General features: G+C 37.5%; 2 protein-coding genes across 2 annotated transcripts; both read left to right on the top strand.

Moving 5' to 3' along the window:
- The first annotated feature begins 1,750 nt into the window (after nucleotides 1–1,750).
- On the top strand, nucleotides 1,751–8,561 carry rrp7a (ribosomal RNA processing 7 homolog A). Its single transcript, XM_007236149.4, has 7 exons — nucleotides 1,751–1,831; nucleotides 3,633–3,775; nucleotides 5,133–5,255; nucleotides 5,395–5,518; nucleotides 5,903–6,000; nucleotides 6,115–6,322; nucleotides 7,995–8,561. The coding sequence occupies exons 1-7, from the start codon at nucleotides 1,771–1,773 to the stop codon at nucleotides 8,078–8,080; spliced, it is 843 nt and encodes a 280-aa protein (XP_007236211.4). The 5' UTR covers nucleotides 1,751–1,770; the 3' UTR covers nucleotides 8,081–8,561.
- Nucleotides 8,562–9,837: 1,276 nt separating this feature from the next.
- On the top strand, nucleotides 9,838–21,466 carry wbp2nl (WBP2 N-terminal like). The gene is made up of 8 exons (XM_007236150.4): nucleotides 9,838–10,009; nucleotides 15,982–16,090; nucleotides 17,719–17,857; nucleotides 17,997–18,089; nucleotides 18,535–18,702; nucleotides 19,614–19,691; nucleotides 19,853–19,938; nucleotides 20,119–21,466. The coding sequence occupies exons 1-8, from the start codon at nucleotides 9,951–9,953 to the stop codon at nucleotides 20,173–20,175; spliced, it is 789 nt and encodes a 262-aa protein (XP_007236212.3). The 5' UTR covers nucleotides 9,838–9,950; the 3' UTR covers nucleotides 20,176–21,466.
- Nucleotides 21,467–21,672: the final 206 nt, after the last annotated feature.

Here is a 21,672-nt window from a genome sequence, read left to right as displayed (position 1 = left end):
AAACCGTTACATCCTTTACTGTTAGACTGTCGGCCCAGATATCTAGATTATATTCAGATTGATTTTGATATTCTGCACAGTCAGAAACCACATAAAACCTGATTTATGCAAATCAGTTCTAAACCACATTTGGAGGTGGTTTGAAATGTGATTATAATCAGATTTGTACAGATATCATTTGATGAATTTATGCAGGTCGTTTGCATCATCCACAATGCAACAAACAACTTCACTAAATCCAGAGTGAAACAGACACACAAATCCAATCTGATCACTTCTTAATATCAGTATGGACAGTCATGTCAACAGATCTGATTTGAGAATCTAATCTGATTTGAATGTTTTCTGAACACAGCCCAAGACTTCTTCAACCACCAAAACTCTTCCCAGTACAACACCAGTAAAACTTGCATTGCAACTGGTTAATTTGCATATTTTGTCCCACACAGCAATTGGATTTTAATCTTACTAACCAGAGACATGTTTTACTACCAAGTGGAAATAGATGTGGTTCACATCTTATCAGGATACAACCCAGATACCAGTCATATGAAGTGACCTGGGCCCTCATGTACTAAAATGTTGCGTACAATTATGACGTACAATTATATTAATATCCATTCTCATTTGCAATTTAAGTGCATTGCCCCTAAGTGACACTAAAACTCATTAGAAACGTATGCACATTCTCACATTTAACTCACATTTAGTACATCTGATCGTAAGCGTGAATCGTGGCCTACACAATATTTTTGTACAATAATTAAATTATTGTGTATTTAGAATTGAAATGTAACATTGCTGAATATACACCCGACATATTAAAGGTCATGGGACAACAGTACGCAAAGTGATCATAGATCAAGTGTTATCATGTGAGTGAGGTGACCAGCGTGCTCATGGCAAGGCCAAGTTGAATATGGGTTGAGTGATGCCTGATAGTGGGTGCAGGCAAATGGGATAACTGGGTCAGATTGATCATACTGGTAGACCCTAACTAAATCCCTATACTACACTGTGTTCAACATTTAAGGTAACAGTCAGGGATGGACTGGGTGTGGCATGGTGGAAAAGCTAAAATTTGGATTCTTAAATTGAGTTGTGAATTGACCAACAGTTTCTGAAGTGCATGACCATTAGCCACTTATGGACATGCAGCTTTTCCTAATGTAAAACAATTGCGAATGATAAGAACTCAATAGTAATGAGAGAAACAAAATCCTTTTTGACAAGGGAAGTTAGTTCACTTGGCAGCCATCTTTGCAACATGACCAGGCACTTAAATCTGTTTAAATGAGGATTTTAAATGGTTAATATACATACGTCCACCATGTCTGGAAGCTGTACTTTATCCTGGCTAGCGATCACTGTGAATTGATGATGGTTAAACTACCTCCATCAGGCTTGAAAGCTGTGCTAGCCTGGTTAACTCTCACTATTAAAGTTAAAATTGATCTGCTTTAAAAAATTATGCACAATTATGCCACCAAGAAAAAAAATTAAATAGTCATGAATCTTGCGACTTTTTATATTCACTTAGAACAAAAAATAGCATGTCTTCAAGGGAATTATGGATAAAAATAATGTAGTATTATAAGCACATTTTCTGTAAAAAAAAATGGTTAAAAGAAGTATAAAAAATTTGCCATTTTGAACACTGTTAGAGTCGTTAAAACTACATAACTAGAATTTCTGTACAAAAGAACTACAAATCCCAGTGCCCCTCAGATTATGCTTCCGGTCTGTGGCGGAGGTATACGCAGAGAGAAGATGGCGCCGCCCGGGAAGCAACATGCGAGTGGTGCTTGCGTGATTCCAGGAGGATTCACAGGTACATTTAACCTTTAAATAAACACCTGGCGGGGCTTAAATTCGCACCTGGATACTTACAGAGCTAAAGGTGGATCATTTTTTCACTGGCTGTGAGCTAGAGATTTCTAATCCACCTTAAATGCTGTAGCAGATAAACCATCGTTAGCTACACTGAGGAGCACACAGGCATCATCCGCGAGCAGAGCCTAATTACTACATAGCTCTTTAAAGTGTTTTATTTTTTATTTTTTATTTCAATTTCTGTCTCTGTCTGACAATTCTTAATAACTATATCCGTAATAGCAAAACACATTGAATAAACGTTAATTTTTGGGTTGCATTGCCTTTTTTAAGATTGATAATGAAAAAATAGCCTTTAAACCTTTATTTAGCATTCCCTTACAGACACCGGTTAATGTTGAATTTTTTACATTGAATTAACGTTTATTTAATGGTTCTGAATGGTTGTACTGAGCTCTTCAGCAACTATAACAGTAAGACTTTTAGGTGAAATGTTTTTCCTTCAGACATTTAGCTCAAACCTTTTTTAAAATTGTATTCATATCTTTTAAGTTATAGTTAATTTTTCAAGCCTTAGCATTTTCTATAGTCTTATATTTTTTACTGTGCTTTCTTACTGTACCTCCCCTAGTATTATTGTTGTTTGTTTCTACTGTGTTGTGAAACTGCCACTGGCTGCTACATTTCCTTCGGGATCAACTATCTATATCTATCTAATCAATCTAATCTATTTTATTTATCTAATCGAATCTATCTAATATATATATATATATTTAATCTGTCTGAGTTAAAATAGAAAGTATAGGGGATGCATATACAAAATTCAGCAATTTAAACATAATTATAAAAATATTATTTTAAAAGGTATAACATCAATTATAACATTCAAAGCAGATCATGCACTTGAAGGGGACTTAAAGTCACGAATGGAATTAATTTGGGAAAATAGTAGAAAAAAATAATAATAATAAAAAAATTATAATTAAAATAAAAATAAGAACATTAAATTTAAATTAAGTAAAATGCAGTGTTTGGTTAATTATAACCTTGACTAAAAAGGAATGTTCTAAGTTAAGACCACAGTACAGGCTATAAGAACATAATCCAAAAAAGTATTTAATGCAAGTAAACTTTACAAACCAAGCCTATAAAACCATAAACCTATTAAACATTAATCAATGTTAAATCAATGTGCAATTGTTGTTTAAAAGTATAAGAAGGATAGAAAAGGGAACATTGATTCAACCATGGCCTTTGGCTATTTGTGAAGTTTATTGCTTATATAATCATATAATAGTAGCATTATATCAATGGTATAAATAATGGTATAAATAACAATAAAATCACATATTGCCATTACTTCTGCAAGCAATACATAATCGTACAATTTATGAACAATCAATAATTCTTTCCGGCCTTATTATATCATACATTGTGTTTACTTGAATGATATGGTAGCTGGGAAAAGCCATCTACAACCAGGGTTCTATATTATATTGGGAGGGGGGAAGGGTTAGGATGTTCTTTAAAATCACATGTTGTTATGTTGTCAATTTTACATTTTATTAGTGTACTATAATGGTCTAAAAAAAAAAAAATAGTCAATTATATAATTTGTCACAATTATGTCAAGATCAATAAATCATTGAAAATAATATAGTCATGACAGGCCTATTAGGCCTATTACAGTAAACAATAATGACTAAAACAACAGTTTGTAGATGTATCATATTATTATTATGGTGGTTTTAGGTTGGTGCTGCAGAGTGTTAGTGTTATCGTGTATTTGTGTGTTATAGTGTTGTCGCTGAAGTTCAGATCGAGTAGCAGTGCTCAGCATCAGTTATGTGTGAAGGAACACCGGGTCCGTGCGGAGAAGAACAGCAACCGGCCACTGGACCGGACTCTGTTCGTCCTCAACATCCCCCCATACTGTTCAGAGGTAAACCAATACACAACAGTTGAGCACGGTTCCTCCATCCTGGTGTTTGTCACTCTGCGTATTTTGGTGGTAGTTAATGGTAGTTCAAACACCTATGCATATAAATAAGTAATATTAAAGTCTTTAAATGTACTGGTTGACTGTTACACCACTGACAGTTACTCTGTAGCTACACCCCTGACGGGAACATCACTAACAGGAACACCACTACCAGTTATACTGTAGCTAAACCCCTGGTAGGAACACCATTGACATTTACGATGTAGCTGCACCTCTGGCGGGAACACCACTGACAATTACACTGTAGCTACACCCCTGACGGGAACACCACTAGCAGGAGCACCACTACCAGTTATACTGTAGCTAAACCCCTGGTAGGAACACCAATGACAGTTACACTGTAGCTACACCCCTGATGGGAATACCAATAACAGTTACACTGTAGCTACACCAATGACAGGTACACTGTAGCTACACAACTGACATGTACATTACTGACAGCTAGACTGTTGGCAGTGACTCTGCAGCTACACCACTATCAGCTATACAATTGACAGCGACACTGTAGCTATTCCCCTGGTGAGAACACCACTGACAGGTACACTGTGGCTACACCCCTGGTGGGAACACCACTGACAGTTACACTGTAGCTACACCAATGACAGTTACACTGTAGCTACACCCCTGATGGGAATACCAATGACAGTTACACTGTAGCTACACCAATGACAGTTACACTGTAGTTACACCAATGACAGTTACACTGTCGCTACACCCCTGATGGGAATACCAATAACAGTTACACTGTAGCTACACCAATGGCAGTTACACCACTATTAGCTATACAATTGACAGTTACACTGTAGCTACACTGCTGGTGGGAACACCACTGACAGATGCACTGTAGATACACCCCTGGTGGGAACACCACTGACAGATGCACTGTAGATACACCCCTGGTGGGAACACCACTGACAGGTACACTGTAGCAGCACCCCTGGTGGGGACAACACTGACAGTTACACTATATTTACACACTAAGTGGAACAATAGTCACAGTTTCACTGTAGCTATACCAGTGACAGTTACAATGTAGCTACACCCTTAGCGGAAACACCAATGACAGATACAAAGTAGCTACACCATTGACAGGTACATTAATGACAGTTACACTAATGGCAGTTACTCTGCAGCTACACCACTTTATAGTAACACCACTGAGGTTTAAACAGTAGCTACGTCACAGGCTGTTACACCACATACAGCTATACTACAGTTGCAAACTTATGTCTATGAATAAACAGTGGGTGTGTTTGGCTGTGTTTAATGATGTGTGTGTTTGTGTGGTTTATTCCAGAGTGTGGTAAAGGGCATGTTTTCCCAGTTTGGACCAGTCCAGTCTGTGGAGCTGAGTGAGAAACCTGGACCCAAAGAAGCAGAAAATACCCTGTCCCAGTACTTCAAAACAGCAGGCAGACAGGTAACTCCCACACAGCCGGGTTTCAGTACAGCTGTGTACAGAGCCTGTTATGTGTAATACACGTGCAGGAGGAGTTTATGAAAGTCCTGTCTGTGGAGGTAAAGTGTGCAAACTATGTGTGTGTTTTGTGTGTGTGTAGTGTTTTAAGGTGGGATACATCGTGTTTAAAGAAGCCTCCAGTATAGCGGCGGCTAAATCCCATCCCCTTAATTCTCCACTGTTGGTCTCCAACAGCAAGAAACCAGTTCGAGTCGGCCTGCAGAGTGAGTTTTTCCTCTCTCTCGCACACGCACACACTCTCACTCTCAAAAACTGCACTATTTAGTAAAGTGCAACGTAAATAGTATGTCATTTAAGGTGGAATGAAAAAGCATAAATTTTACAGGTATTTTCTTTAAATGCACACCTGCCTACTTAATTATTACAAAGCTAAAGGTGACATCTTATTCACTGGCTTTCTGTTGAAAAGTACTGCAGTACTTACACTGGGATTACTGAGGCATTTAAGGTGGATCAGCCAGTTTAAATACAAAGCTGGGGAATCCCAAACCCCTCATGCTCAGCATTTTAGTACAAAAAATGCAAGATTTAAGGTGGAACGTAAATTAATCTAACTAAATTAATTCTGAACCCATCTCTGTGTGTAGAGTGGATCCATGAATACACTCAGTCGATCGTGAAGCAGGACGCTCTGCAGGAGGCCGTGGATGAATTCATGAACCAGTACGACAAGACGAAAGAGGAGGTGAAGTGCTGAAATGTTGATTGATCTCATAATTAGTTAATCAGTAAATTTATTATTGGTTATTTTGGTAATTACAATAATACTGTTCTCATAAACCTTCTGTGTTTTCCTCAGGAGGTGGAGCGTCTTCAGAAAGAGGCGGAGCAGCAGCAGGAGGATGAAGAGGGTTGGGTTAAAGTGACAAAGGGTGGCAAAGGCACTAAGGCCCGCCCACATAGTGAAGTGGCCAATCAGAAGACGCTTCAGAAAGAAGACAAGAAGAAGAGGAGAAAGGAGCTGGTGAACTTTTACACGTGGCAACGGCGGGATACGCAGAGAGAACGTGAGTCCAACACACACAAAGCTCCGCCCACACACATTCTTCAGTAGATCACTGATGGTTGGATGGACAAGCTGTACAGAACAAATGAAAGCACACATAAGCTGCGTTCCATTCTGAAGGCAGCTGCATTGGAAGTCTAATATTCCTAAATATTCATGATTTATTTTAATTTATACACTTTTCTTCACTTTAATATTAGAGTATGGTCAGTTTTATATATTCATTTTATTAATTTCTGATTAGATGCTTTGTAAAAATGCATTAATTATGTAACCCTAATAAAATTATTTGTATAAGCCATCAAAGCTAAATCATCAAACTAAGCTCCGTTTCACACGACAGTACATTTATACGTAGTCAGATTATCAGTTTTAAGATTTTAGTTGCATGAAACAAAAACATACAGTAACATGCTTAGTAAATTTCTTATTTAGTTATAAATAAAAGTGTGAAATGTACCCATACCCACTAGTTCAGATTTGATACTTCATTAAGCATAGTGAAAATGCAAATAATACAACATGCAAAATGAATAATGTGAAGAAAGAAAACTTAGTTAAATTCAAAGAAAAAACTCTTCATTTTAACGAGCTAACGCTGCCTCAAGCTGAAATGAACGGAGTTCATCTGCGCCTTTATAAGAGCCTCATCCCTGGTGACAAATAATCTAAATCAGTAACAGCACTTCATGGAAAACACAATCATAATTCCACTATTTGTACATTAAATCAATCAGTTACACATTAACTTTATTATTCTAATGTGCCAAGCTAACGGTGGCTTCACTTAGTCAAGTCTTACTTTAAATTGTCAACACTAGACAAAAACAGTGTAAAATGAACGAGTTTGACAAACACATGCTGCAGTGAGTGGAAGTACAGAAGAAAATTACTTACATTTATACAGACGCTCCCTCGCAGTGCTGACTCCATTTGCCATGTTTTTAAATCTGAAAGCTGGAACTCTGAGCTGTTGAAATGCATCATGGGATTGCCTTACGATGGAGGATACATCTCCAGCTGCTTCAGAATTAAATAAAACATGGCTGCCCATGAAGGATCATATGCTGCCTACTGAATGGGACAGTTCTTTTCTCAGGAGCATGCACATGCTGCCTAAAAATGCTGCCTGTTTGGCAGCTGCCTTCAGAATGGAACACAGCTACAGCTCTTAGGGTGAATATATATTAATAACACTCTAAATGTAGGTATTGTGATACACTGAGAAGGCGGAGCTACAGAATCTCATTAGGGTGAATATATATTAATAATGCTCTAAATGTAGGTATTGTGATACACTGAGAAGGCGGAGCTACAGAATCTCATTAGGGTGAATATTAACCCAGTGACCGAGGTCATTCTTCAAATGCTTCTTTTCTGATCTCTTAATGTTGAATATATATTAATAACGCTCTAAATGTTGATATTGTGATATTCACTGAGGAGGTGGAGCTACAGAATCTCATTAGGCTGAATATATATTAATAATGCTCTAAATGTAGGTATTGTGATATATGCTGAGAAGGCATAGCTACAGAATCTCATTAGGGTGAATATTAACCCAGTGACCGAGGTCATTCTTCAAATGCTTCTTGTCTGATAGTCAGTATCCACCAATCCCATCTTCACTGATGCTTACCCTCTCTTTCTCTCTCTCTCTCTCTCTGTTTCAGATATCGCACAGCTGAGGAAGAAGTTTGAGGAGGATAAGCAGCGCATTGCTCTTCTCCGAGCACAGAGAAAGTTCAGACCCTACTGAACTACATTACCCACAAACCTCTACATTGCGTGTTTTCCTCTGTTTTGAACCTTACCCACTGGCCCAAGCAGAGCAGGGTGTATGGACCAATCCGACCAGAGCTCATTTCAGTGTATCAGTGTAAAGGGAACAATAAGCATGAGGGATGATGAAAGAGGCTGGTATAGAGATGAATTATGACTTATGAATAGAGAAATATTAATCTGAGCCGGGTATTGACTGTATTGTACCTCTGAAGGATTGTTTACACTGTTTGTAACTTGTTGAGCAAAAATGTACCTGTTGGAATGAACATTTAAAGTCACACGGCCCTTCTTGGATATATTCAGACATTCAGACTGTATTAGGAGTCTCTGCTCTGATACCCTTACTACGGCTGATTAAGGGCTGGATGGGTTAATGTTGAACCCCCGCAGTCCTGCAGTCGGACCCCTGCCTGCCTGTTGTGTGTCTGTTTAATAAAGGTCAGATTTTTACTCACTGCTGCTGTGTCATTGCTGAAGAGGTCAGTACGGGTTTATTATGAATTTAATAACTTTTTTTAGACAGTATATTGCTCCATAAATATAGTATAATAATACCAGTACTACACTTAAAAGAGCAGTAAATATGTTATTATTTGGAATATTCAGATTTTGATTTAGAATATTAAAAATGTGTGCATATTATTATTTATTTATTGTTATTGTTATTCACTAACAAGTAGGTTTTAAAACTACCGGTAGTTGAAAGATAATAGACGACTTAGCTTAAAGTGTCAATCAGTATTTTGTTCCTTAAAATAAAAAGAAAATACAAGATTTTAATTTTTTTAACTATTCATAATATTAGTACTATGTCAGACAAAAAATCACTTTATATTTACACTTTTTATTTCCTGTCATGTATATATTTTATATATAATAAAATTGTTATATATAACTGCCGTGTTTTAGTAGCATCTGATTGATTGATTGATTGATTGATTATTAGTTAAGACATGACATACGGATTTGTGGTGCAGCTGGATTTGGACAAAAAGCATAGTTTGAAACTAACTAGTGTTTACTGTTTACTGAGGGATTAGTAGAGACTTTACAAGAGGTAAGAAGTAAGTGTTGTAACCTAGTCCAGATCCTAGTAGGACAGTCTATACAGACCCCACATGGGCATGCTATCTAGCGAATTAGATTTATATGTTTTAGTAGTTGTACATTAATGATAATAGCGGATAGAAAACATGTATATATTAATGGTCTGTAATGTTATACAGTGGTTTATAATAGTCTATAATGGTATTTGGGCGGTTTATAATGGTATAGAGGCGTTTTATAATGGTGTATAGTGGTATTGGGGTGGTTTATAGTATTCTGTAATGGTATAGGGGTGGTTTATAATGATTTACAGTGGCATTGGGATGGTCTATAATGGTCTGTAGGTGGTTTATAAGGATTTATAGTGGTATTTGGGCGGTTTATAAAGGTCTAAAGTGGTATAGAGGCGTTTTATAATGGTGTATAGTGGTATTCAGGTGGTTTATAATGGTCTATAGTGGTCTGTAATGGTATGGTTGTGGTCTATAATAGTGTATAGTGGTATTGGGGTGGTTTATAGTGGTCTGTAATAGAATAGGGTGGTTTATAATGATGTATAGTGGTACTGGGATGGTCTATAATCGTCTGTATGTGGTTTACAGTATAGTGATTTATAGTGGTATTGGGTTATATGGGGGCGGTGGAGGGTATTTTCCGACAGTGACGTTTTGTTTTGGTCAGTCACGAGTGCGGAAGAGTTAGCTTTAGCCTCGGCAGAGTATCAGCAGAGTGAGACAGAGCTCCAGAACCTCCAGAACCCGGTCAGGAACAGCAGAACCAACAGGAACAGCAGAACCATGGCCATGAACCGAAACCACTCTCAGCAGGGAGGAGCTCTGATCGATAACAGTGAGAGGTAAATTTTAGCGGAGTTACCGGATTAATACACGCATCTTATATAAGCGCTGTTAGCCGCGGCTAAGCTAACTAGCGTAACCAACCTAGCTGTTAGCTAACTCCAACAGCCGGGCTGAACTCGCCTCTTAATCATTAATAAATAAATATTAGAGCGAATAATGTCTACATGTCAGCGCTGACTAAACCGCAGACATGTAGAATACTGTAGCTAGGTTAGTGTGTGAGAATAACCCGGGTTAGTTTACCTCGCAGTGACAGCAGTCTATCCCGGGTCAGTCAGTCAGTCAGTAAGCTGTTTACTGAGTGGGTTAGCTTAATGTTATTTAGCTAAGGTAGTTTAGCTTCAGTGTTTACCAGGACAGCCAGAGAACCTAAAACCAATAAAAAAGCTTATTGTGGTTTGGTTAATCTAGGTTAGTGTGTGTGTTCCGAAAAAACTTAGTCCTGTGTCTAATTAGAACATATTTGACAGGACAGTAAATAAACATTTTATAACAGTTTATTCGGTAATAACAGTTTGACCTAATAATGTAAATATGTAACCTTACTCTATTTACAGGTCTATTGCCATAAATGAGTCTGCTTATTATTAGTTTGTAAGGTAGGGGTGTGCCATATCGTATCGTACACAATAATATTACCAACATTTTGGAATATTGTTATCACAAAAGTCCCTGAAATATTTTTTTGCTGCTTTTAGGAAAAAGAAAATTCACACTGTTCGCATTTTCCATTATATGTCTACTAGAGACAGATCATATCTGTTCTGTATCATTTATTTTACTTCAATCCTGAAAATATGAAGTGCATTAATAGTATAATGGATAATTGACACTAACTGTTACAATCTGGTAAAGAGGGTGTGCCATACCTAAAAATCCAATTGGTAATTCAGAGAAAACACACCCTATACTGGTCAAGAATTAGTTAAGATAACTAGCAAGCCTGCAAGCGTAGAGTATTTTTTTTTTTAGGTTGACCAGCTGGTTTTAAATAGTGTTAAGATTATTTATTTTGTAATACATATTATACTATATAAATATATTTTATAAATATATATACATTAAGATTTAATAATGTGTAGTAATTAGGGCTGCAATGATTAGTTGTCATAATCAACAATGTTGATTATTTAAAACAAATGTTGATCAATGGTTAATTTGTAACAGCATCACACTAAACAAAGTGCTGGGGAGAGAAACTCAGTAGGAGAGGGTTAATGTGTGTCCAAGAGTGTCCAAACACAACAGATTACATACTTGATCATATCGTCACTATTAGCACATTTTACATTGAAATGACGTTTGGCCATTTAAAGTCATTTAAATGCCGTGTTTTCAGGCATTTAGGTTTCAGGCAGGTATGGGTTCTGATTAGTAATTTTTGATCAAAAGAACTGGTTCCGTAAAAGGCTTATAAGAACCTTGGGCTTTTCAATGTACTAGCCCAAGTTTGCACCAGACTTATTGAAATCATGGATACGTCACAGAATACGACCCCATCAGAGCGACTTGCACAATGGTTAATGATGAAAAACCTGCTACTCTTTTTTCCAGTTGGGAACAAACTTTTCAGGTTCCAGAAATTAAATTAGTTGGTGGGAATTAGGTGTGCAAACCAGAGGAGGGCCTGTATCACGTTTGTGGAAATTGGCTAATTGTTGTTGTACTGTTACTGGGCTTTCCAAATGGGCTCCATCCTTACAGCCAATTAAAAAAAAGCTTAAAAAAGCTTAAGGTTAGTCTAGTTTGGTTAAACTAGGTTAATATTTGTGCTCTCTCTCTCTCTCTCTCTCTCTCTCTCTCTCTCTCTCTCTCTCTCTCTTCTTTCTTTCTTTCTTTCTTTCTTTCTGTGTGTGTAAACATTGTTCTGTATTCTGATTAAAGTAGACTTTTCATCACAGACTAGGCTGAGATATTCAGGAGTCCATGTGCTTTAGATAACAAAACCCTTATCATTGTGTTCAGTATCATAAGGGCAGTTTTCCACACAGGGTTTAAGCCTAGTCCTGGACTACACAGCACTTTGAATGGACATGGAGGACTACCCTTAATCCCATATTATTACAGTTTAGTACAGGTGTGTGTGAGTTAGGGCTGCCACAAACGATTATTTTTATAGTCGACTAATCACCGATTATTTTTTATGATTAGTCGACTAATCGGATCATACGTTAATTGAATATAAAACACAGTTTAACACAATAGAATGCAGCTGCTATTATACAACCAACATTAGATTTCAGCTATATGCTAACTAAAAATAAAAACAATTAAAATCATAGTTCATTAAACCTTTAATGAAATATGCAGCTTGTTGTAACAGACAATTATTTTACTGTTTAGCATAAAGTGTAAACAACTGTGTAAAATAAGGATAAGGCACTGGCATTTATGAAACATCTCAACCGTGAGGTTGTTTGAACTATTATGAAAAAAAAGTATATTAATAAAAAATGCCTCTCTGTCCAGATATTGTGTACATTACCGTACACAGGGCAGCGGTCTGCACAGATCTGATTGGCAGAGGAGAGCGTTTGGTGATTTTACACCACACATGACTGATCTGTGAGATTACTGCACCGAAAAGCACTGAAAACAGAAGCCACTGTCAGAATGAAATCCTTCTCTGTAGTTTATCGGTTTGGGACGGCATTTGTGACAACGTCTGCGTTGCACGCGTTTCACTTTTATTTTCTTGGTGATCCCACACTTTTGAGTTCTGTAGCGGGGTAGCCATGAAACCAGAGCCTGTCTGTATAATGTCCTGAGATGTCGTCCACTACCTACCCCGGTTTCCACTACTGCGCATGTGCGTCCAGGACAGAAAGGCAGTCGCAGCAGTTTGGAGAGAAAAACAAAGAAAAAAAAAAACGACTAATCGACTATTAAATTAGTCGTCGACTATTTTAATAGTCGACATAATCGTGACTAGTCGACTAATCGTGGCAGCCCTAGTGTGAGTGTGTGTAAATGTGTAAGAGTGTGTGTGTTGGGGGATGATGTCAGTTGAGAAATCAGGGGTTATTGAAATCACAGTTTTGTCCGATCTTCCTTCCGTCTGCTGTGACTTTGCGAAAACACAGATACACACTCAAACAAACGAAATAATTTATACTACGTTTGTATAATACAGAAGAATGTCATCATACGAACAATATTAAAAATAAGAAAGCAGTAATAATAGTATAATAAATCTTAAATTTATATAACAATATATAACAATAGTAATAACATCAACAACAATAACCTTTAAATAAATACACCTGCAGCATTTCATTATATATATAATATTTTACATTATTTTATTCATCTCTTATTATCCCTTATATTAGTATATTACTAAAAGTATGTTTCCCTGCACAAACATGAATTGTGTTTACATTCAGTCAATAATCAGACAGCGGTTTTGTGCAGTTATCTGATTAAACAAGTAGCCTTGTAAACAATATGCTCATTTTCCTTAGATCTCATTTAGGACAGAATTTTCATATTTGCTGGCAAAGTGGGTACATTTTTACAAAAAAGTTGAAGTTTATGTCATGTAAGGCCTGTCACAATATTTTTTTTTTACTGTTGAACAATATACTGGCCCAAAACATAAATGTTGTGCTAAAACATATTATTGTAATATTAAGACAAATTATGCCACCGACATAATAATAATAGTATAAAAATGCAATTGCACTCATTTTATAGAATACTTTTGATAATTAAGGGTATTTAGACATTGCAATATGAATATAAAAATGTTAATATGAAAATCTTAAATAAAAAGGAAAACTAATAAAAATTAAACTTACTGGCAAATGCACATTCACATGTGCTCTATTCATTAAATAAAAACAATGGAAAATATATTGAAATTATATATTATTATATATTGAAATGGTCATTTATTGTATGGTAAATCTTTAACCTAATTACAATGACGGGCCTATGTCACATGCTTCTGAGATTATTGGCTGGTAGAAATCTGAATATTGACTCAGAGTAAACTCAGAGTTTTCCTGTTATCTAAACATATAAACAAGTTGATTGGATTACTGACAAATCATTGTTTTGTGCATATATTATTCAGCCAAACACTGAATGTGGCTGCATTATCTAGTTGCCAAATCTTCAGTGTATCTCTAATCTTAGTGATTTCCTCTTAAGCATATATTGACTTAAATTTTTAAAGATTTAAAGACATAAAGATTTTAAAAAGACTTAAAAATAAATAAAACAATTTGTCTGCTTTTTAACAGTGGTAATAATAACAAGTGTGTAACAAGAAATAATAACAGGGGTAATAAATAATATAAACAGGTGTGTAACAGGTTTGTAACAACAAAAAGCTGCTTCATTAACATCCATCAAACTCCTTACCCTGTTACACAAACACTATCAGAAACAGAACACTGAGTTCTGGTGTGTTCAGTTCTGGGCCAGTCTGGCTGTGATAGCCGGCCGGTCACTGAGCTTATCTCTTATTCAGCATTCAGATCAGCACTCAGGTGACCATCTCAGATCACATTTCCTACAGTTCTTCTGGACTTTCCTTTCAGTTCTGTAACCCTCCTGTTTTGTTCCAGTCAAATAATACTAATTTAAGTATATACAAAAAAATAAAATTAAAAATGAAGGTTTGAATTGAAAAACTGAACAGCTGTGTGCCAGTGCTGATATTTGTATAAATGAAGCAGTCCTTTAGGCTGATCAGATCATATTTCCATTATGTGAACCATAAACAGACTTTAGTTGGATTTCGGTGTAAATAATACATTATTAGTGATCCACTGGTACTTTACAGTATTTCATTTTACCTGGCTGTAGCAGAAATAAATAAACATACAGTCCGCTGCATCACTGTGTTATATAAGTTAGTAAGCTATGTTTAAGAGCCATTTATTGCTCTGACTCGACTGCTAATGCATTTACAGAACAGCGTTTGGTGGCACAATTGCGAAAAAGCACAAAGCTGATAGATATATATTATTAGGTATTTTATTTAGTTTATTATGTGGTGAGGAAATACTTGCTTAGATATTGACTCTTTTGATATCGTACCTACTGTCCCTTGCATATTCCTTTATGGTCCAATCTACCCCCTTTGAACCAAATTTAGACACCCCAGCTGTTAGACACTCATTAACAGTCAGTGTTCTGTCAGTGTGCCATTTGTTTGTTTGTTTTGTTTTTGCTATTTTTGACTCAAACTCTAGGACTATTGTGTCTCATGGAGGACAGGTAATAAGGGTTTTAACTTAAATGACCAGATACCCCTCTCTAGAGTGCATCTTTTAGAACCTACAGTGTGTAGCTATTAGAACAGCAACACAGCAGAGCCAACAAACACCACTAACCAGACAAATGCTGCAAATCACATTTAACCAGCACCAAAAGTGGAAAAAAATGTAAGCGCTGGATAAGGATAGGCTACAAATAGCAAATACAAATTCATGTTGTGTTTATAATATATGCAAAAAGGTAATTTAAAGATTTGTTACAACATTAGGTCATTATAAATCAAAGATGAAACATATATTGTCAGCTATATTTAGGCTGCTATTTTTGAGTAGGAACACTAAGCTAGTTTAGCTGAAATGAACCCAACAGAGGGTAAAAAGGAACAAGTACAGTCCCAGATTTCACCAGTACCTGTTTACACACACTGAAACTTCTCTGCTGTCGACACAGCATCCCTCACTGCAGCACTGGCCAAACCACTGATCACCCACTTCCTGTTGACCTGTTTCATTTGTATACTTGATTCTGTCTCACAACAAAGGTGCTTTTGTCATTTTTCAGCTGAATAATTTTATAATAATTTTTTTTCAGCTGATTTTTCAGTTCATACTTAATCAATACTCTGTATTGATAAAATGCATTTAAATATTGTGATATCATGTTTTTCTGTATTGCCCAGTCTAACTGTAAAGTGCGTGTCTAAATATATCTGTGTGTCTGTGTTCTGTCTGTGTTTCAGTGTGCTGAGAGACTGTAAGAATGTGGAGCTGTCCTTCAGTGATGTCACACACAAGAGCGATGCCTTTAAAGGCACCAAGAAGGGATCTGTGTATCTCACCCCATACCGGGTAAACACACTCACACACACTCACACACTAATGCCCGGATCAGACTACACAATTTTAGCCCGATTTTGACCAGATTTTGTCGGCGCCGACACATTGCGTGCGTCGGATCCAAATTTCAGTGTCGCGAGCGACAAAGGTCCGTGTAGTATGACACAGTCAAAGATCAGTAATTTGACGTGAGCGATGCCGTCAGAGCGTCCGACGGAAAGACTAGCATGTTAGAATTTTTTGTATTTATCGCCTAGTTTGACATGCTCCGCGACCTGCTCCCTGACTCTGACCAATAGGAAGACGGAGCGTTCTGTGGCGCACAGATGTAAACACGGGAAAAGAAAGCAGGACGGTGCTCCTGAAGTTCACTAGACCAGAGAAACAGAAGAATAATCTAATAATCATCTAATAATCTACTTCATCCATGAGATATTCTGTTTACATTCTCTCTCTGGAGTACACAAAGCATGTAATGTCAATTTGGGTCTCCCAGGAACGAGCCCACAGTCGCTTTTCCACCTTTTTAACGTTTTTTTTTTTCAGCACAAAAGCGCTTCCATCAAGCAAAGGGCTTCTGTAGCCGTGATTCTCAGATTCTACGCTTCTCCCCCGAGATGACCTACGAACTCATGCGAGCACGCGGACGATGATTGGTTGGTTACTAACGTGTAGTGTTGCCATTCCCCTGATAAACAACGCAAAACGAAAATAACTTCTTAATCTGACATAGTGAACACCGTAAAGGACAAAAATGATGTGTAGTCTGAGCTTGGCATAACACACGGGGGTACACTTACTCTCAGAGTCTGAATGGTATATGGTTTTGTGGTCAGAGCGATTTAAGAAAATAGTAAAATTGAAGTAAAAATCCACCCAAGGATTCTGTTCCAACTTCTTTTCGAGGCAGTTGAAACCGGCATCATTTTTGATACAGTTTTAGTTTTTACTAAAATATGTTATATTAGTGTCACATATTAGTCATTTAGTTATTGTTTCTTTTGGTCCACTTTTAATTGACAAAAACTAAAAACATTTTTGTCTAATTTTAGTCAATACAATTTTGGAAATATGTAGTTTAATAGTGTGTTGTTATGGTTTTACTATTTTAGAATTGTATTTTTACGTTGAGCTTATTTAAAGCTAACTTTTATTAAAACAGTGGTCATTAGGTTTAGTTACATTTCAATTCTGCTACCATTTATAATGTTTTAAAGCAACTGAGCAATATATACATAGAGAGACAAATAAAGCCTGGTTTCTAAAATTATATACTGCTACTCCACTACAGATTTATTCGAAGACATTTGCCTTTTAGGCTTTCTGCCAGAATCAATCAGGGTTAGAAAAAAGATGGAAAGTTTTGGTTTCACTTTGAGTTCTCCTGTTTCTCAATTGTGCTGAAGTTAACATTAACTTGCACATAAAGAGACTTGGCATGGCTAATGTACATTATTCCTTGGTTTTATTAAACACGTATGAAACCATATCGCAAGCAATATTAACCTGTGACAGTTCTAACAATGATGACTGATATCTGAACGATTTAGTAAAATGCTGCCAGCTGGGGGGGGGGGACGCTGCTGCATCCAATTAAGTAATGAGTAATGTGACAGAGCTGTGTGTGTTTGTGTGTTTAGATGGTGTTTGTGAGCAGTAATATGAAGGAGAGGCTGTGCTCCTTCATGTTTCCTTATTACCTGATGAAGAACTGCAGCATTGAGCAGCCTGTGTTTGCCGCCAATTACATCCAAGGCATCATCAAAGCAGAGCCGGGCGGTAAGAGCGTGTGTGTGCGCGTGTGTGCGCGTGTGCACGTGCGTGAGTGCATGCATTTACGTAAACCTTTATTATATGTAAACCTTAACTCTGTTTGTTATATATGACACATATCTCTCTCTCTCTCTTTCTCTCTCAGGTGGCTGGGAGGGCCAGGCTAGCTTTAAGTTGACTTTCCCCAGCGGGGGCGCTATAGAGTTGGGACAGCACCTCTTTAAACTGGCCTCTAATGGTAAGGGGCCTGCTGTATTTTTCATGGATCATTTACAGGAGTGTTACCAGCAGGTGTCACTACTGTTCTGCACTTCAGCTTCTAAACAGTGAATCAATTCCTGTGATTTATGTAATTAGGTGTCTCTGTCTGTCTGTCTCCATTCTCCAGACAGACAGAGACAAACTGAGAGACAGAAAGACTGACATATGAATACATAGAGACACAGACAGACCAACAGACAAACTGACAGAATTGCAGAAATACAAACTGACTGACAGAGAGTGAAAAACAGACAGACAGACTGATGGAGAGATTGACTAAAAAGAGATGCAGAATGATTAAAAACATGTAATAACACATTATTATCTAGACAGGCATTTGTATGTACCGTATTTGTGTTTGTGTTCTGAATGCTTTGACCTCATAAATAGATTATAATAGTGTGTGTGTGTGTGTGTTTAAGCATCACGGGCCCCTGCGCAGAACGGTGGGGGTGGATGTGCTCCTGCAGGGTATATGAACGGCTACGCCAGTCCTGCCATGCCACAGCCATATCCGTACACACCCCAGCCATACCAGTATACCCCACAGCCCGCCTACAACCCATACGCCTACCCCGCTGCTGCCCCAGGTACAGCTCCACTCAGTGTGTGCTTCACTTGTACTTATTCATCAGTACTGTTTTACTACAATACTCAGCATGCTTCACACACAAACACATCATACAGCCTTTTGAGTGTAGTTGCACTATTATTCTGTTGCATATTTGACATATCTGTGGCCTAACATCCTATTTACATTACATTTACATTATACATCTATTTTCTGTACTTGCTGTGATTTTTGGGAAGGAGGGTAACATAATTTCAATTCTCAGTATGTCCCGTACATATGCAGTATTGACAATAAAACTACTTGACTTGACTTGACTATTAGCATGTGTACAGTGTACAGTCTTTCTGTAGAGAGGATGCAGTGCTGCTTAAAGGAGCTCTCGGGTGTTAAATTGTCTTTTGGTGTAGTAAAACATGATAAAGAGTTTTAACCTCTGTTGAATAGCCCACCTCCAGTCTCCCATAGCTTTCTGAGATCCACTAATTTTGTGCTTTTTGCCCAGCACTCTGTACGACGGCTGCTTCGGGGCATGTTTTGCATGTTTGTTTTACACCGTTATCCAGGCTCAAAGTAGCTCCACACCTCTTTGGTAGAATCCGGAGAGCTCTGACATTTTAAAACGAGGCATTAAGAACTTTAGAAGTGCACAAGCAGCTTATTATAAACCACTTTTTACATGCCATAATGCTAGCTTCAGCTCCGGCTGCCGCCATCACGGTACTGATCAGACATATTATACATAGAGAGTGGAGGTGGGCTATTCAACAAAAGTTAGTACTCTTTATCATGTTTTACTACACCCAAAGTTAATTTTACACCAGAGTTCTCCTTTAAGGAGGACAGTACATGTGTTTCCAGCAGATGGAAATTTGGATGGACTTTCCCTTTAATTGTTAATATTTATGTTATCTCTGTGTTTGCATGCAGGCATGAATGCCACAGCTCCACCCTACATGGCTCCTCCTCCCCCTTACCCTGGACCCCCTCAGAACTGGAGCGCTCCAGGTACCTAAACACACACACTGTACACAACCATACACAACGTCACTCTTGTATAGTAAACATTTGACTACTTGTTTATTTATTTTTTATCCATCTCCATCTCTCTCTCTTTTCCTCTCTCTCTCTCTCTCTCTCTCTCTCTCTGTCTCTCCCTCTGTCTCTAGTTGCTCCAGGAAACACTAAAGCAGCTGAAGCAGCTGGTAGCGCCTACTACAACCCCACCAACCCCCACAATGTCTACATGCCAATGGTACACAAACAGTAACATACACATACACACATAATACACATTTCTATATGTTTCCTGTAGTGTATTACAGTCCCTCAGAGTGACCATGTAGATTATATAAACACACAGCATGTCAAAGGTCTTAAAATTAAAATATGTGTACTAAATCTCTTTCTTTCTCTCTCTCTCTCTCTCTCTCAGGACCAGCCTCCTCCCTACTATCCTCCTCAGAATCAGCCGGACAAGAAAAACAACTGAATTCTCTGAGCCCACATCATTGTCAGCTATTATTATTATTATTATTATTATTACTTATTATTATTATAATTACTTCCTAATATTGCTTTTGCTCTTGTAGCTGACACCAGACTCCTGTATTCAGATGTGAGGAGTTTCTAGGTGTCTAAACGAGAGCAGTTATACACATTCTGTGTGTCTGTGTGTGTGTGTGTCAGTCCGTCAGTTAGTCATCCCTTTGTGTTGAAGTGATTCAATCTCTTTAGTTTTCTATAGATCTTTACTTTTTGAGAGAGAGGTGTAGAGGTAGAGAGAGGTAGAGCGTGAGCTGCAGTTTCTAATCACATTTATATGCCGTGAGACAGAGAACGGACAGAGAGATGGAAATTATTCTTTAGTATTTAATCATGAAAGTGAATGAAGAGTTAATTAACCATGAGACGTTTCTACTTTTGCTAACACAAGGGTTAATTCACCTGGAGAAGGTGTGTGTGTGGGGGAGGTTCTGGTGTTTGTGTGTGTGTGTGTGTGTGTGTGTGTGTGTGTGTGTAGGAGAGAGAGAGGGGAGTGAGAGAGAAAGACATTGATTGGACACTTTAAGAAACGATTCACTGAGTAAATGAATCCACACTGAGTCACTGATTGCATTTATATGCAATCATTTAGGATCAATTAAGGTCTAAAAATTAGATTTAAGAAATCTAAAATTCTGTATACTTTTAATCGCAGTATTCTTGGATTACTCAGTCTGCAAAACTCTAATTATTGTCTGACTCGTAAAATCTAGCGTTTTCTATTATCTTATTTACTGGATTGGAATCCTAACATACTCTGATGTTCAGCAGTAACTGGTTTAAGAAGTGCATGTAAACGCACTTAGTGTTCTGGGCATTCTAATGTGCCCCTTCTGTTTCTTAAAGTACATTCTTTATTAATTAGTTAATTTATCTACTTATGTGAACAGCGAATAGTTAAAAATGAAATTAATTTAGGGAAATGTGTTCAGACCGCTGTACTGCACCACTGAACCCAGTGAGAGTGCATATATTCCAGATGATGCTGCTGGCTAATGGAAGGTCATGGGGTCAGAATTATGTTGCGTGTGGTTGGCATGCATGCTGTGTGTGTGTGCTTGCGCGTGCGTGCGTGCATGCGTGTGTGTGAGAGAGATTGAGTGAGAAAGAAGAATTATAATATAGAGTATCCCCCTTCGCACTCCTCTCTCCTCTGTTCTTTTTGACTGTAATATTTGTATGATCTCCAGCTGTGGAATATTATATTACTGAATAAATATGAATAAATCTGAGAATCAGTGAAGTGTCCAAAATCCCTTTTTTTGTTAACCTCCTTCTGTCTCCATGCATCCATCTGTCTGATTCTATAGCCCTCTTCGCATCTGGCAATTTACACGGGTGATCGTTATGTTTATGACAGCATAAAGTGCAGATTTGAATGGAATCATCAATGCATTGTAATCCGATCACTCAAACTGATCACATCTAGAGTTGATTTGATACG

This window comes from Astyanax mexicanus, chromosome 3, assembly GCF_023375975.1.
Source record: "Astyanax mexicanus isolate ESR-SI-001 chromosome 3, AstMex3_surface, whole genome shotgun sequence".
In the NCBI taxonomy this organism is placed as follows: domain Eukaryota; kingdom Metazoa; phylum Chordata; class Actinopteri; order Characiformes; family Acestrorhamphidae; genus Astyanax; species Astyanax mexicanus.
This window is presented reverse-complemented; position numbering and strand designations above follow the sequence as displayed.